The sequence below is a fragment of the Balaenoptera musculus genome, chromosome 13 (genome assembly GCF_009873245.2).
Source record: "Balaenoptera musculus isolate JJ_BM4_2016_0621 chromosome 13, mBalMus1.pri.v3, whole genome shotgun sequence".
NCBI classification, from domain to species: domain Eukaryota; kingdom Metazoa; phylum Chordata; class Mammalia; order Artiodactyla; family Balaenopteridae; genus Balaenoptera; species Balaenoptera musculus.
Window position 1 is genome coordinate 2,530,117 of NC_045797.1, and position 14,187 is coordinate 2,544,303.

A 14,187-nucleotide genomic window follows, 5' to 3' on the forward strand; every position below is an offset into this window, starting at 1 on the left:
CCATACTGTTTAAATTACTATAGCTTTGTAGTATAGTTTAAAACCAGGAAGTTTGATGCCTCCAGTTGTGTTCTTCTTTTTCATGATTGCTTTGGCTATTTGGGTCTTTTGTGATTCCATACAAATTTTAGGATTATTTTTTTCTATTTCTATAAAAAATGCCACTGGAATTTTGATAGGGATTGCCTTGAATCTATAGATGCTTTTGGGTAGTAAGTACCTTTTAACAATGTTAATTCTTCCAATCCATGAACATATTCAATAGGTATCCTTCCATTTGTGTCCTCTTCAGTTTCTTTCATCAACATCTTGTAGTTTTCATTGTACAGGTCTTTCACTTCCAGCCTTTGCTGGAACGCATCAAAGGATTAGGGGTTTGGTCTCTTATGAGGCAACGCTTTTGGATACGGGAAGTGAGAAGAAGTCCAGCCAGCCTCCCTCTGACTTCATCAGGCCCTGCAGTTCTCTTTAGAGCTGCATAATCCCCCCTCCTGCTTGGGGCTATCAGGGACTACTGGGCGTGAGTCTGCTTTCTGGCCAGCGGAGACATCAGGGAAAAGCCATCTGGCTCATTTCTGCTGCCTCTAACTTTGTGGAGTGTGAAACCAGAGTCCTTTCCGGAGGAAGAAGTAGAAAGCCCAGGGTTAGAGTCTGGGGCAGTCTGTCTTCTGGTGGAAGTAATCCATTAACTGACCTGTCCGTAACCTCACAAATCCACTAAGCACCTCAACTCACCACCTGCAAGACTTGGAGATTTGCAGCACATCTTTTCTTTTTTTCTTTTTGGCCACACCGTGCAGCATGTGGGGTCTTAGTTCCCCAACCAGGGATCGAACCCACATCCCCTGCAGTGGAAGCGTGGAGTCTTAACCACTGGACCACCAGGGAAGTCCCGAGGCACATCTTTACTGCTCCACACGAACAGGTTTCCTCTGGGAGCCAAATATGGTGCTGGGGCAACGGGCGTACCTCAGTGGGAAAAATGCAAGGGAATTTGGGGTGTGATCCCCGCCTCTGTGTCTCCTGCGAGATCTGAGGGGCAGGAGTGAACCACACAATAGAGGTTGCTCCCCACCATTGACTTAGACACCGAGTCAAGTGGCTGGTGCGGCTCAGGGGAACATCAACGAGAATCGCTTTTGCCTTTTTCTGAAGTGTTTCTGTTGCGTTGTCTCTGGGCAATAGGTGTGCTTGTCTTCTACCCACAGGTGTGTTTCCCTGGAACAGGAGACTCCCTGTAAGTCTCAGCTCCTTTGAGAAGGAGCAGGGTGGCACTTCATTAGAAGCACGCGTGTGCTCTCCTGCCAGGGTCTCTGTTTGCCTGGTGGGAGGAGACCAAGTGGGAAAGGTTTTCTTTCCTTCACTTTTTTCCAACAGTGTCGAATGATTTCCTTTCACTGAAATCAGAGCTGGGAGTCAGCGTGTGTTTATCGTGACCGGAAATGGTTCTGCTCGGTCCTTGTTCCTCTAACTCACCTCTCTTCTCCTCTCCCGCAGATCAGCCGCGGACATGATGAGCACCAAGGCCTTCACCCTGGTCCCCGCCGTCGAGCGGGAGCAGCTGATGGGCGACAGGGAGCGGGTGTCCCTGGAGTGCGTGGAGTGCTGCGGCCGGAACCTGTACGTGGGCACCAGCGACTGCTTCGTGTACCGCTTCCTGCTGGAGGAGAAGGCCGTGCCCGGCGGGTCGGCCACCTTCACGGCCACCAAGCAGCTGCACAGACACCTGGGTTTCAAGAAGCCGGTGAATGAGCTGCGGGCGGCGTCGGCCCTTCACCGCCTGCTGGTGCTGTGTGACAGCTCCATCACCCTGGTCCACATGCTGAGCCTGGAGCCCGTGCCCTCGGGTGCCCGCATCAAGGGGGCCGCGGCCTTCGCCTTGAACGAGAACCCGGTGAGCGGAGACCCCTTCTGCGTGGAGGTCTGCATCATCTCCGTCAAGCGCAGAACCATCCAGGTGTTCCTGGTGTACGAGGACCGCGTGCAGATCGTCAGGGAGGTGTCCACTCCGGAGCAGCCCCTGGCGGTGGCGGTGGACGGCCACTTCCTGTGCCTGGCCCTCACCACCCAGTACATCATCCTCAACTATAGCACGGGCGTCGCCCAGGACCTGTTTCCCTTCTGCAGCGAGGAGAAGCGGCCCATCGTCAAGAGGATAGGGAGACAGGAGTTCCTCCTGGCGGGCCCCGGCGGATTGGGTGAGCAGGATGCCAGGCGCCTCGGCTCACCTCGCCCACCTCTGCCCGCTCTCCCTGCGTTCCGTCCTTGAATTCATGCCGAGATCGGAGAGGGAGGTGGTGGTTCTGAAAGCTAGACACTCGTGCAAACAGAACTGCACGTCCGGTGCTTGCGCAGTTTTGATTAGATTGTTTTGTGAGTGTGGGTTTAATGGAACAAAAATAGACCACTCTTAGAATCACATTTCCTTTGTGCTAAAGTAGAGCCTGAAGGTGGCTCTGGGGAGAGAATCCCACTAAGGGGATAAGTACACAAAGAGGAATCTGTAAGACTTCTCTATAAGATTTTCTCCTGTGGGTGGGTTTCCTAGCGGATTGTTTTTTTTTTTTTTTTTTTTTTTTTTTTTTTTTTTAAGATTTATTTATTTAATTGATTGATGGGTTGCTATGTTGGGTCTTCGTTTCTGTGCGAGGGCTTTCTCTAGTGGCGGCAAGCGGGGGCCACTCTTCATCGCGGTGCGCGGGCCTCTCAGTATCGCGGCCTCTCTTGTTGCGGAGCACAGGCTCCAGACGTGCAGGCTCAGTAGTTGTGGCTCACGGGCCTAGTTGCTCCGTGGCATGTGGGATCCTCCCAGACCAGGGCTCGAACCCGTGTCCCCTGCATTCGCAGGCAGATTCTCAACCACTGCGCCACCAGGGAAGCCCCCCCTAGCGGATTGTTTTTATTCTCCATTCTGAAAGGAGCTGAGGGAGCTTACTTAACAGATGATTTCAAAGGTGGAGGCTCCAAGGGTATGTCCCTGATTTTCTCTTACTGACTGCAGTCTCGTCCCACCAGAAAGCGTCTAGCAGCTAGCTCCTTAAAAGGGCTTTAGCTGTTTGGTGTGGGCTTTCTCATTCTCTGCACTGCCTCCTAAGAATCAGAGCTGGCAGCGTCATCTGTGGTCATGGTCGTGGATGGTTCATAGTGTGTGTGTCTGGGACAAGCAGGTGCTGAGATGAGTGTCTCCCTTAACACCCATAGTCTTTAACCTGTCTTCCTGTCCTCTTACGACTTTGTGATGTCCGTGGCTACGGATGAGTAGTGCCGGGATCCTTTAAGTCACAAGGGGCTGCCGAAGGGCAACATTCTGTTGCTGTCCATTCCTCCTTCCTGTCTACTGGAACCTTCTGCAAGAAAAGCTTCTCATTAACTTGGTTTGCCCCCAGGATCATCGTGTAAGAAAGGCAGGAGAAGGAGGTTTTCGCAAAGATGACCCTTCTGTCTTCCCCAAGTGAAGTGTCACCATGAATCATGGGCGTAAATGTATGTGGTGTTTCAGTCCATCTGCCCTTGGGGGTGGTTTATTCAGGTTGACTGCAAGCCCCTTCCCCGCACCCCTGGAGCTTTGGTATCTTCCTTGCCTTCAGCTGTGACAAGGTGTCCGGGGTCCCTCCGTACGTTTCCTGCCCTAGATCTGGTTTCCGCCATTTCTCCAAGGACCCCTGATGTTTAGAGACCACAGTCTGGGTGCCGGAGGTGCTTGGGGTCCGTTGTTTCTAGGCCTCTTGGATGGACAGAGCTGGGAAGTTTGCATTATTTAAAGATAAAACCCATCGTGAGAGCGTATCGATGGAACAAGTTTGGGGCTACCGGGCGCTGACCCCGTCTGTCTGCATGCCTGTGTCTCCTCCCACCCACCCCCAGATCCTAGTAAATTCCCACCGTGACATGGTTGTTCCTTTGATCTGCCCCACAGGACACAGAGCTGAAGGACAGGACCGACACCACTGCGCCCACCATGTAATCACAAGAAAACGTTTAATTGTAGTTTCTTTTTGTCCTCAGGGTGGGGGCCGTGTAACCCACTAGGAACGTGCAGTCAGTTTCTGCGTTTAAGGTCACTGGGAATAGTTCCCATCCGTGTGGCTTTGCCAACAACGGGATATACAGTTAGACAGAAGTGTTTCGTTTCACTTTCCATTTCTAGAAATTGCTTTCTCTTATTGTTTTCTTCTGTAAATATGCACAAGTTTCCACGTCAGATCCACACAGCAAGGTACATTCACCTACTCTCTCCTTCCTCCAGAGGTAACCTTTATGAGTGTTTGTCCTTTCATTTTCAAACAAAAATTATAAATGAATATGTAGATATGTGTATCTCCCTCCTTCAGAGTTGCAGGCTGTCTCTCCTGTGTGGAGGGACCACCGTGCATCAGTCAGGCCCCGGTGGTGGGCATTTGGTTTTTTTCCAGTCCATGGTATTAGTAGGAGCTTATCTGTTTGGATTTTTCCAGTGTATCTGTGGGAAATCTTTCTAAAGATGGGGTTGCTGAGGCCACATGTAAACACATGTGGATCTGGAGGGGGACACTGCCACCCCCCCCCCCCCGACAAAGGTGGTAGGTACCATTTTTTCTTCCCCTGGTGCCTGTTTCTCCTCAGCTTTGCCAGCAGCGTCAATATATTGTCAGACTTCCGTGCTTTTGCCCGTCTGGCACATGAGGAACGGTATCTCAGTGGTGTTAATCACATTTCTCCTCTTATGAGCAAGATGGAACATTTTTCAAGAATTTAAGAGCCATTTGCCTTTCTTTTGATGGGAATTATCCCTTCTCACTAGCTGTTTACTTTAGCATTTGTTATATATTTGAGATACCAACTTCTCTGAGACATGTTTCAAATATCTCCAGTTTTTACCCTGAAAAAGCGTGTCTTACACGTTTCTATATAATCAAATGTATTAACCTTTGTACTTTATTGCTTCTTTTTTGAGTCACAATTATGAGGGATGTTTCCCCCTCTCCCAGGTTGTAGACAGATGCACCCACATTTTCTGCTGGTACTTTTATGGTTTCATTTCTCGTAGTGAGGAGCGAATTCGGTTTCATCTTTGTCTGTGTGGTTGTCTGTTCTCCCCACACCTGCTTCAGGAGTCTGTCTTTCCTCGCTGGTGGTAGTGGCTGCCTCTCCGGTACCGTCAGTTTCCTGATGCCGTTGGGCCTCGCGTAATGGGTTTCCTGTTTCGTTCCGTCAGTCCGATTGCTTACTGATGAGCCAGGAGCCTGCTTTAGCTGTAAAGGCTTTGCTGTGCAAACATTTGACTCCAGTACCCTGTGTTGGTTTTAGTGTTCAGATTGAAGGGAAATGGTAGTCAGTCATGTTCAGGCCTCATTTTTCCTCAAACTTAATCTGTCTCAACTACCTGGACATCACGGTAAATGAACCACCCTTCCTAATTGTTGTTCTGCTTGTAATAGGTGTGATGACAAGCACATTGGCGATCCCCTGTCAGCTCTGTGATACATCACTCTATGCAGGCTCTGTGTACAAACACAGTGATCACCGCCATCGTTAAAAGGCTTCAGATATTAAGTTCAAGCAAATTGCTATAATGAATGCATATGCACCATCAGACATATGAACGTTGTATGTTTTCATTTTGCCCACTGCCTTCCCCCCTGAAGATCACATGTGCCCACTCCCCTGTCATGAGAAATTGCTCTTAACTTTTTGCCTTAGTTTTTTTAATTTAATTTAATTTTTTTTTTGGCGGGGCCACGCAGTTTGTAAGATCTCAGTTCCCCGACCAGGGATTGAACCTGAGCCCCGGCAGTGAAAGCCCAGAATCCTCACCACGAGGCCACCAGGGAACTCCCTGCTTTCGTTTAAATTGTACTATTTTAAGCAGTGCTTTGTTGAAAATTTCATAATACAATTGATTATTGTGACTTTAAACTCTATCCTTGGATAATGCTTCTTGAAGAATGCAGATAATTCAGCTACTCCTTACCCCTCATGGCCCCCTTCCCCCTCCCAGCTCAGATAAGGGGGTCCACTTATATTTAGAGGGTAGAAACCCTCTAAATGGAAAAATAACCCAGCGGAAAACAATGGTTTTTAAAGATGTACCATTTACAAACGTGGTACATTTGCAGGTTGACAGCACTTGTGTGCCTTTGACAATATGGAAACAATAGCGCGTGTCACCTGCTTTCAAGCATAGAATCGGTGGGTGTCGACAACGGTGCCCCTGTTCCTGAGTGGACCTGTGGCACCTTAACTCTACCTGACCTGGACCCCTGGTTGCCAGTTACTGATCTGCTCTTTTATTCCAGTGAAATCCTCTGCTTCTCTTTTTTGTGTGGAAGCCTCTGTTCTTGATCTCTGGTTTCTGCCCTTTGCATTGCAAGAACACTCATGTCTGGGCCTCTGCTGCACAGTCCCTGGTCGGGTGATGCCCGGCCTTCGCGGGTAAGTGCGGCGACGCCGATTTAATTCCAGGGCGAGGCTGGACAGCGTTTTGGTGTCCGTGCTCCCATGAGAGCTGTGCTATCCAGAACACGGTTGTTTGACCTGAAATTCACAGGCTCCTTGGGGAGCCTGCTTGTCCCGTCACCAGGTTACATTTGCCAAACGTCTGGGTGCAGATGGTGTGCTTTTCCCTCCCTTCAGGCTCTTTCGCTGGCTGGTTCTAAATGCTCGGAAAATTCTAGAGAGTGCGAACGAACCTCATTTCCTCCTGCAAAGCTCAAGCTTTGCACCTCGAGTTTCTCTCCCTCCGCATGTTTCCTGCTCTTTGAATACTTTGGAGATACAGTCGTGGGGTAATTCAGACCTTAGTTACGTCCTCTCGGTGACTGTACAGTATCAGAGATGCCAAAGTCGTGCGTTCACTCTTGTGCCCTCTCCACCCCTGGTGCAGAACCCACTGCCCTGTCGGCCCCTCTTACCCGCTGGCGCTGAGCTTTCCGGCGTTTTCCACATGTCCACCGAGCTCCTTGCCTCCTGGTCTGCTCTGGGAAGAAGTAAGGAGGAGCCCTCGCCAGCCTCAGGGGAACCTCCTCTGCCCATGGCCTGGCCTCGCCTGGCTCTCCTGCTGCAGGAAGGGTACCCTCACCCCTGAGGATGCACTGGCGCTCCAGGCGCCCCTCCCAGAGGTCCACGCCCTGCCAGCCCTGTATCCTGACCCCGGCTTGGCCTCAGACCCGCCCGATCATGTTGGTGCTGATTCTGATGGCGCACAGTGGCCTTGACTCTCGCTCCCTCTAAGTCAGGTGCCCAGTTCCCTGATTCGCCCCGGAAGTTACCCCTCCTCGGTCAGAGCCCCCGGCTGGCCTGACTCAGGCCTCCTTCCTAGTGGCTGGCGGCCGCCTGGCCTCCCCCGAGTTTGGGTCTGTCCCTCCTTCCAGGCTCCTGCCAGGCCAGCCTTCCTCAGGCCCCTGTGACCCTGTAACAAGTTCAGCCTGACTTTCCTGATCAGCGTTTCCCGCTCTGCCCCGAACTTGAACTTGACTTTCTGACCCTCAGCATCCCAGGCAGGGTTTGCTCTCTTCCGGGGCCACGTACCCACTTCCCTGCATCCCGGGGACCCTCGTGCTTCTTGCTGCGGGGGCCCCACTGGCCTCCTGTCGTCCTCCTGTGTCTGCTTTTTATCTGGGAGGTGGTTACCAATGCATCTCCCTGAACCCCTTCACCGCCGCGGAGCTCCTGGGCGCGGCTCAGGTCGGCTGCCGCTTTAAGCTGACGCTCAGCGTGCTGACTTACAGCTCTTCTTGTTTGTTCTCATCTAATAGATGAGCTTTCTTTTCTGTTCGTGGTGGGTTCACCCGAAGTCATGTACTCTTTCGGTACATTATTCTCAATTTTACACTATTCTTAAAAACACCCCAGTGACCGTTGTGCTTGTCAATTGCCCATCGATTTAAAAGTAGAATCACCAGATTAACATGTCAGTGTATGTTCAGTTTTGATAAAGAATTATTCTCCAAAAGTGTTCCTCATACCAAACCAACACTTGGTGCTGTTAGTCTGTAACCTTTGGCCAATCTGATGGGTATAAGTTGGTTTTTTACTTTTTTTTTTTTTTTTTTTTTTTTTGAATTTCTGTTCCCCTGGTTACTAAGGAATATGGGAACCTCTTCAGGAATTTATTAGCTATTTGCATTTTGTTTTCTGTGAATTACTGATGCATATCCTTTGTTTTTCTCTTGAGTTAGTCTTTTTCGGAATGATTTTAAGAGACTTTTAAGGGTGGAAGGGAAATACTGAAGGGGAAGGAATGTGTTTCCTTAGTAGGAGATGCACTGTCACACACACACACACACACACACACACACACACACACACACACACACTCTCACTCTCTCTCTAAGGCTCACTTCTCTGTCATCTTGACAGGGTTTTGGTTGGTGCTACTTACGTGACGAGAGCCAATATTTTAAGTGTGAAGCAGAACCAAACAAGTGTTGTACGTACAAGTGGCCCCTGCAGGAGGTGCCCCAGATTGTGTCAGGCAAGAGCACAGCGTGGACACGCATGTGTGATCCCACCTGATACCCATTTTCTCTTTTTATAAATTTATTTATTTTATTTTATTTTTTTGGCTGCATTGGGTTTTCGTTGCTGCACATGGGCTTTCTCTAGTTGCGGTGAGTGGGGGCTACTCTTCATGGTGGTGCGCGGGCTTCTCATTGCAGTGGCTTCTCTTGTTGCAGAGCACGGGCTCTAGGTGCGCGGGCTTCAGTATTTGTAGCACGCGGGCTCAGTAGTTGTGGCTCGCGGGCTCTAGAGTGCAGGCTCAGTAGTTGTGGCGTATGGGCTTAGTTGCTCCGCGGCATGTGGGATCTTCCTGGACCAGGGCTCGAACCCGTGCCCCCTGCATTGGCAGGCGGATTCTTAACCACTGCGCCACCAGGGAAGCCCCTGATACCCATTTTCAAGAACAGCCTACTTTAGAGGAAAAGAGCTATGTTTGTACTTGATTAAGTGCAATACATTTCACTCTTTGTAACCATGGAAAATTTAGGAGGGTCAGTGATTTCATAGGCTTAGGGATTTTGCTCCTATCATATATTTGAGATACTTTCCATTGTTTTAAAGTACTGTTTGTATTTCTCTGTCTCTCTCCCTCTCCCCACTTCTCTGTTGTGTAATAGAAACCGTTTTTCTACTGTAGGAATATCTAATCATTTGCAGGCAATAGCACGCTGTTTTTTGTTTTTATTGAAGTATAGTTGCTTTACATACCATGTTTTTAAAGGTATTTTATGTCAAGCACTTTGAAAACTGACTTAAAATGGATTGACTTCACTGGGTGAATGTGAATTTTCATAAACCCCAGTATCTATGGACTCTATCCAGCTCATTTGGAAATGTCATTTAGTGCTTTATATACAAAATAGATGAACCGTGGTTGACTATGGAAGTTATCATTGACAAACACTTAACAGCTCTCTGTTTTCAGTTGCAAGATTGGTTGTATCCCTGCGTCAGAGAGAACGTGTATCCAGAATTAGACTTGAACTCTGAACAGAGACAGTTCTGGATAGGAAGCCTTGTAGAGTGCCCGGCACACAGTAGGTGCTCAATAAGTATCTGAATGAATGCGTTCAGTGTTGAGTGAATGTATAGGGAAGAGCTGGCACTTAGAAATGCAAACCCGTTGGAGGACCGGATATGGAAGCAAGCTTGTGAAGCTTCTTAAATTGTGTGAAAGTCACTTTTCCCCACATGTGAGGACATGAGCTGTACATACCTTCATGTGGGTACATGTACACGTTTTTAACGTCATGTTTACTTGGAAGGAAATACTGATGTAGACATCCTGGGGAAAGCGGTTCTCTTCACGAGAATAGTCACGGAGGGTCCTTTGCACACGCCGCTGTTATATTATCTTTCCCAGCTCGAAATGTAACGAAGGGGCAGGTATTCTGCCTTCAGACACATCTACAGAAAACAAACAAGCAAAGCCCAGCGCTTTGAAGCCCCCCTGACCCTTCCTGTTTTCCCAGGCATGTTTGCCACGGTGGCCGGGATATCTCAGCGCGCGCCCGTGCGCTGGTCGGAGAACGTGGTTGGAGCGGCCGTCTGCTTCCCATATGTCATTGCCCTCGACAGCGAGTTCATCACCGTTCACAGCATGCTGGACCAGCAGCAAAAGCAGACCCTGCCCTTTAAGGAAGGTCACATCCTCCAGGATTTTGAAGGTACTGGTTTCCACGGAATCTTAACAACATTTAGCTGTCAATCTTTTATGCTTGTATTTCTTCACTAAATGCTATTAAGGGTCCATTGGGAACTTGGCCTCTTGCTGAGCATGGAAGACCCACAGGCAATGGTAATACAGTCTCTGTGCTTCAGGGGCACCGAGGTTAAAGGGAGATAGTGAAACAAATAGCCACAGCAGTTTGAGAGCTTGATAGCAACAAAATAAGGCCAATTGGGAGAGCAGAGGAGGAAGTGTTTCCTAGAAGTATCAGGGAGGGCTTCCTGTAGGAGGTAGTATTTGAGCCAAACCTTTAAGGATGAGTAGGAATCTGCCAAGTAGATGTGGTGTGAAAGAACCTTCAGGCAGAGAGAAAGACACGCGCAAATCTGCACAAGAGGGAACTCTGGGCTCCAGGCCACGCAAGTGATTCACCGGGACTGTGGTGCCTGTTGTATGAGGAGGGCTGGCCTGGGTGAGGCCGCAGCGGACCAGGGCAGCCAGAGAGGGAGGGATTTATTTTACTTCTCCTAAATTTTATTATGAGCATCTTCCAATGTGCTGAAAAGTTGAAAGAAAAACAAAGTGAATCCCTGCCCCCCATTCACCTAGATTTTGTACTGGTTCACATTCTGCTGAGCAGTTTGGAAGTAAGCGGAGGAGACCATGGCACTTAATCCGGAATCTTTCAGCAGGCATTTTCCCACGTGACCACAAAGCCGTTTTCACACCCCAGAAATGTGCTCTCAGCCCCTGCCTGTGGTCAGATTTCCCTGGCTTCCTAAGAATGCCCTTGATGATATTCTCTTCAAACCAGGAGCTAATCTAGATCTGTGCGTTGCCCTTGCTGTGTCAGGATTGGGGCTCCCCAGACATTGCCCTTCCTGTGATAGATGCTGGGGACGCAGACCTGCTGAGTCTCGAGGTCCCACGTGAAGCGTGTTAGTGCTTGACTGGGGCCCTGACACACATGCTGGGAGAGCTTATTCATGCCAGTGTTACGTGCTGTGCGCACTGAGGGGCGGAGGTGGGCACAGGGATGGGTTGCGGGCACGCAGAGGCTGGCGACATAACCCACCCCTGGCGGGAACATGGGGAGGCTTCCCAGAAGGAGGGACGCCAGTGCAGAGCAGGGCAGAACCTCATCTGAGTGTGAGGACGGTGACGTAGGTTGACATGCAGGACAGATGACGCAGACAGAGAGCCGGGCAGGGAGGCCAGGAAGGGGAGATCCAGGCGGGGAGAGACCAGGCGGTGGGACTGGGATGGACACGGTGATTCCCAAGGAGGGAGGAGCAGAGGGAGAAGAAAAGGCTCGGCTGACTCTGAACGACCTTCAGACAGACAGACAAGGTCGCTCCACTGCTTCCTGGGAACAGGTGATAGTTTAGCTTAAGGCATGTCTCCAGAGAGAGCAGAAATTGCTCTCAAAGCTTGGCAGGAGGACCTGTCTTGGGTGGCAGGTCCGACTCCCCAGTGGACCGTGCCAGGCATCACGGTGCCACGGGGCAGTGGGGAAGGGAGAAGGTAACGCCGAGATCGGGTGATTCGGGATGACGGGCGAGTGTGAAATGTTATCTTATGGTTCAGAATGTTGCGTTGTAATCTTAGATTCCTGTAAACTGACTACCCTGGAGAGAAAAGAATTTTTCAAAAGTTTTATACGAGGGATAGCATAATTCTTACTGCTTATTTTCCAGGACTGAGCTCTATAGCCTCATTATGGATCTACTCAACTGGTTTTAAATTTATCAGCACTTCAGAATAAAAAAAGGCCAAACATTTTAACATCCCATACTTCGGAAATGTAGTGTTAAGAGTTCACGCTTTTCTGATGGTGGGAAGAAGGAAAGAGAAGCGTTCGTTTCTGGTTGCTGTGGGAACTCGGGGTTGGGGCGCCGTGATGACGTGGGTCAGACATCCGCTCGTGCCCCCCTTTGGGCGAGGCGGTGTGTTTTCTTGCCAGCGCTGTGTTCTTCCCCTTTCCAACCGTGTTCCATTTCTTCCCAGGAAGAGTGATTGTCGCCACGAGTAAAGGAGTTTACGTCTTGGTTCCGTTACCTCTGGAAAAACAAATACAGGATCTTCTAGCAAGCCGGAGAGTGGAGGAGGCTCTGATTCTAGCGAAAGGCGCCCGGAGGAACATTCCAAAGGAAAAATTTCAGGTTTGTAATCAGCGGGCCCCCAGGCTGCCGGCTTAGAAAACGTTAGGCTCTAAGTGCGCCAGGCCCCCGCAGACCGCTCCCTGTCTGTCATTCAAGTTTCTCTGCGTCTCCACGTTGCACAGATAAGGAAGCAGGTTGTAGAGCAGCCGGACCAACAGCTGGATGAAGTCACGCTGCCGGCAGAGGCCAAGTTGGGATCTGAGCCTCTGACATAATTCCCGTGCCTAATACTCCAAGTTGTATTTCTAATCAGCGTCCTTCTTCCAGAGGAGACTCAGGGCACAGTCGTTACAGACGAAAAGAGGAACCTCAGGTTAATTTGTCTCCCAGTTCAGAATGTATATTTGTTGGGATGGGGTTGAGTTTGTAGAGTTTAGGTTTATGTTATCTACAGAAAAAGCTTTGTGAACCATCTAATGTTGTCGGAATCCATCTAATTCATTTCCTTAGGAGAAGACTTTTAGTGCATTTAAGAAACGCTAACTTTAATATCGTTGGTATGATCAATACCATTGATGAAACAAACACAAATTATTCTCATGTCTGATGAAATCAGGTTTCCTAAAAATTGCTCCCTGATCAGTTGCAAGGTGGGTCCGCGTTACTCTATGTATTTGAGAATAATAAAGCGTAATATTGGTGTGTGCACGCTTCATGGGAACATCTAAGTCCATCGTTAAAAGTTCTAGTGAGTTCATAGCGATCCCCTTCTTGTTTCTGTTGGCCAGGTTTTCAGGACGCTGTGGTTTGTGGGATGTAGCTGCGCTTTCTGGCCTCCGTGGCTTTATGCTGCAGAGGGTAGATTCCGAAGGTGGAAGAAGTCAGGACGTGTCATTTATGGTCACCGGATAAATATTGATAAACTTTCCATCTTTACTCCTCATTTAAAAAAAAAAAAATTTATTAAAGTCTAGTTGATTTACAACGTTGTGTTAATCTCTGCCGTACAGCAGAGTGACTGAGTTATACATATATATCCTTTCTCACATTCTTCTCCATTATGGTTTATCCCAGGCTGTTGACTGTAGTTCCCTGTGCTCTGCGGTAGGACCTCGTTGTTCATCCGTCCTACAGAGAATAGTTTGCATCTGCGAAGCCCCCACTCCCAGTCCTTCCCTCGCCCACCGTCTTCCTCATTTTTTAGTGAGATGATCTGTGAGCATTCAGCAGGGGGCAGCAAAAGCACAAAGGAGAAACCCGTCAGTTCAGGGCGTGTTTCGGTGCTGAGAGCGCCTGTTTCTGCCGCGTTTTCCTTGCGTGTCCACGTGGGGGGGCGGGTGCTGAGGCGGCCTTGGCCTCTGCTCTGCTGCTCTCAGCTCCTCTCCGTCCCGAGAGCGGGCCCCGGGAGCTCATGGGCGTCTGGACGGGCACGTGTCGGGTGCCCCCTCCTTGCACACACCCATGGTGTGCCCATTTTCTTACAGAGGCTGCCCGTGTTCCTGGATTTTTGCTTTTCTCCCCCCGTTTTCCTGAGAGCAGCTGCGCAGTGGATAGTGGATGGCGTTAGTGCTTGTCTCGCTCTGCTGTCCGACATCCCAGTTGGGGTTTGTCCACCCAGCACGCTCCCCGCCTTCCCCCTGTTGTACGCGCCCCAGACGTGCACCCTCAGTGGCCTTGAACTTGGCTCTCGTTCTCATGCCCGCGTGGCTGCCGGGGCCCCTTCTCCCGTTGTGCCTGAATTATTTTCACAGCCCCCTTTCCTGCGTGTCTGCAGTCCGTCCTCCACGGCCCTGAGGAAAGTGCTCTCTGACGTGTCCACCAAGCCCGTAGCTGGAGATCCTTCCGCGGGCGCCTCCCTGCCCACAGTCAAGTCTGCAGCAGGTGGCCTTCGCGGCCAGGCCCTGCCCGCTTCCCCGGCCCCCCGCTGCCTCCTTCCCC

General features: G+C 50.0%; 1 protein-coding gene across 3 annotated transcripts in view; it reads left to right on the forward strand.

Annotated features, from left to right (window-relative positions):
• The window catches only part of TGFBRAP1 (transforming growth factor beta receptor associated protein 1), a 48,663-nt gene that overhangs the window by 12,347 nt on the left and 22,129 nt on the right, over positions 1-14,187 (forward strand). For all 3 annotated transcript variants that reach the window (XM_036873086.1, XM_036873084.1, XM_036873083.1), the window contains exons 2-4: positions 1,498-2,198; positions 9,951-10,145; positions 12,155-12,309. In XM_036873086.1, the coding sequence (XP_036728981.1) occupies positions 1,511-2,198; positions 9,951-10,145; positions 12,155-12,309 (1,038 nt within the window). In that variant the 5' untranslated portion in view covers positions 1,498-1,510. The remainder of the gene's footprint in view (positions 1-1,497; positions 2,199-9,950; positions 10,146-12,154; positions 12,310-14,187) is intronic.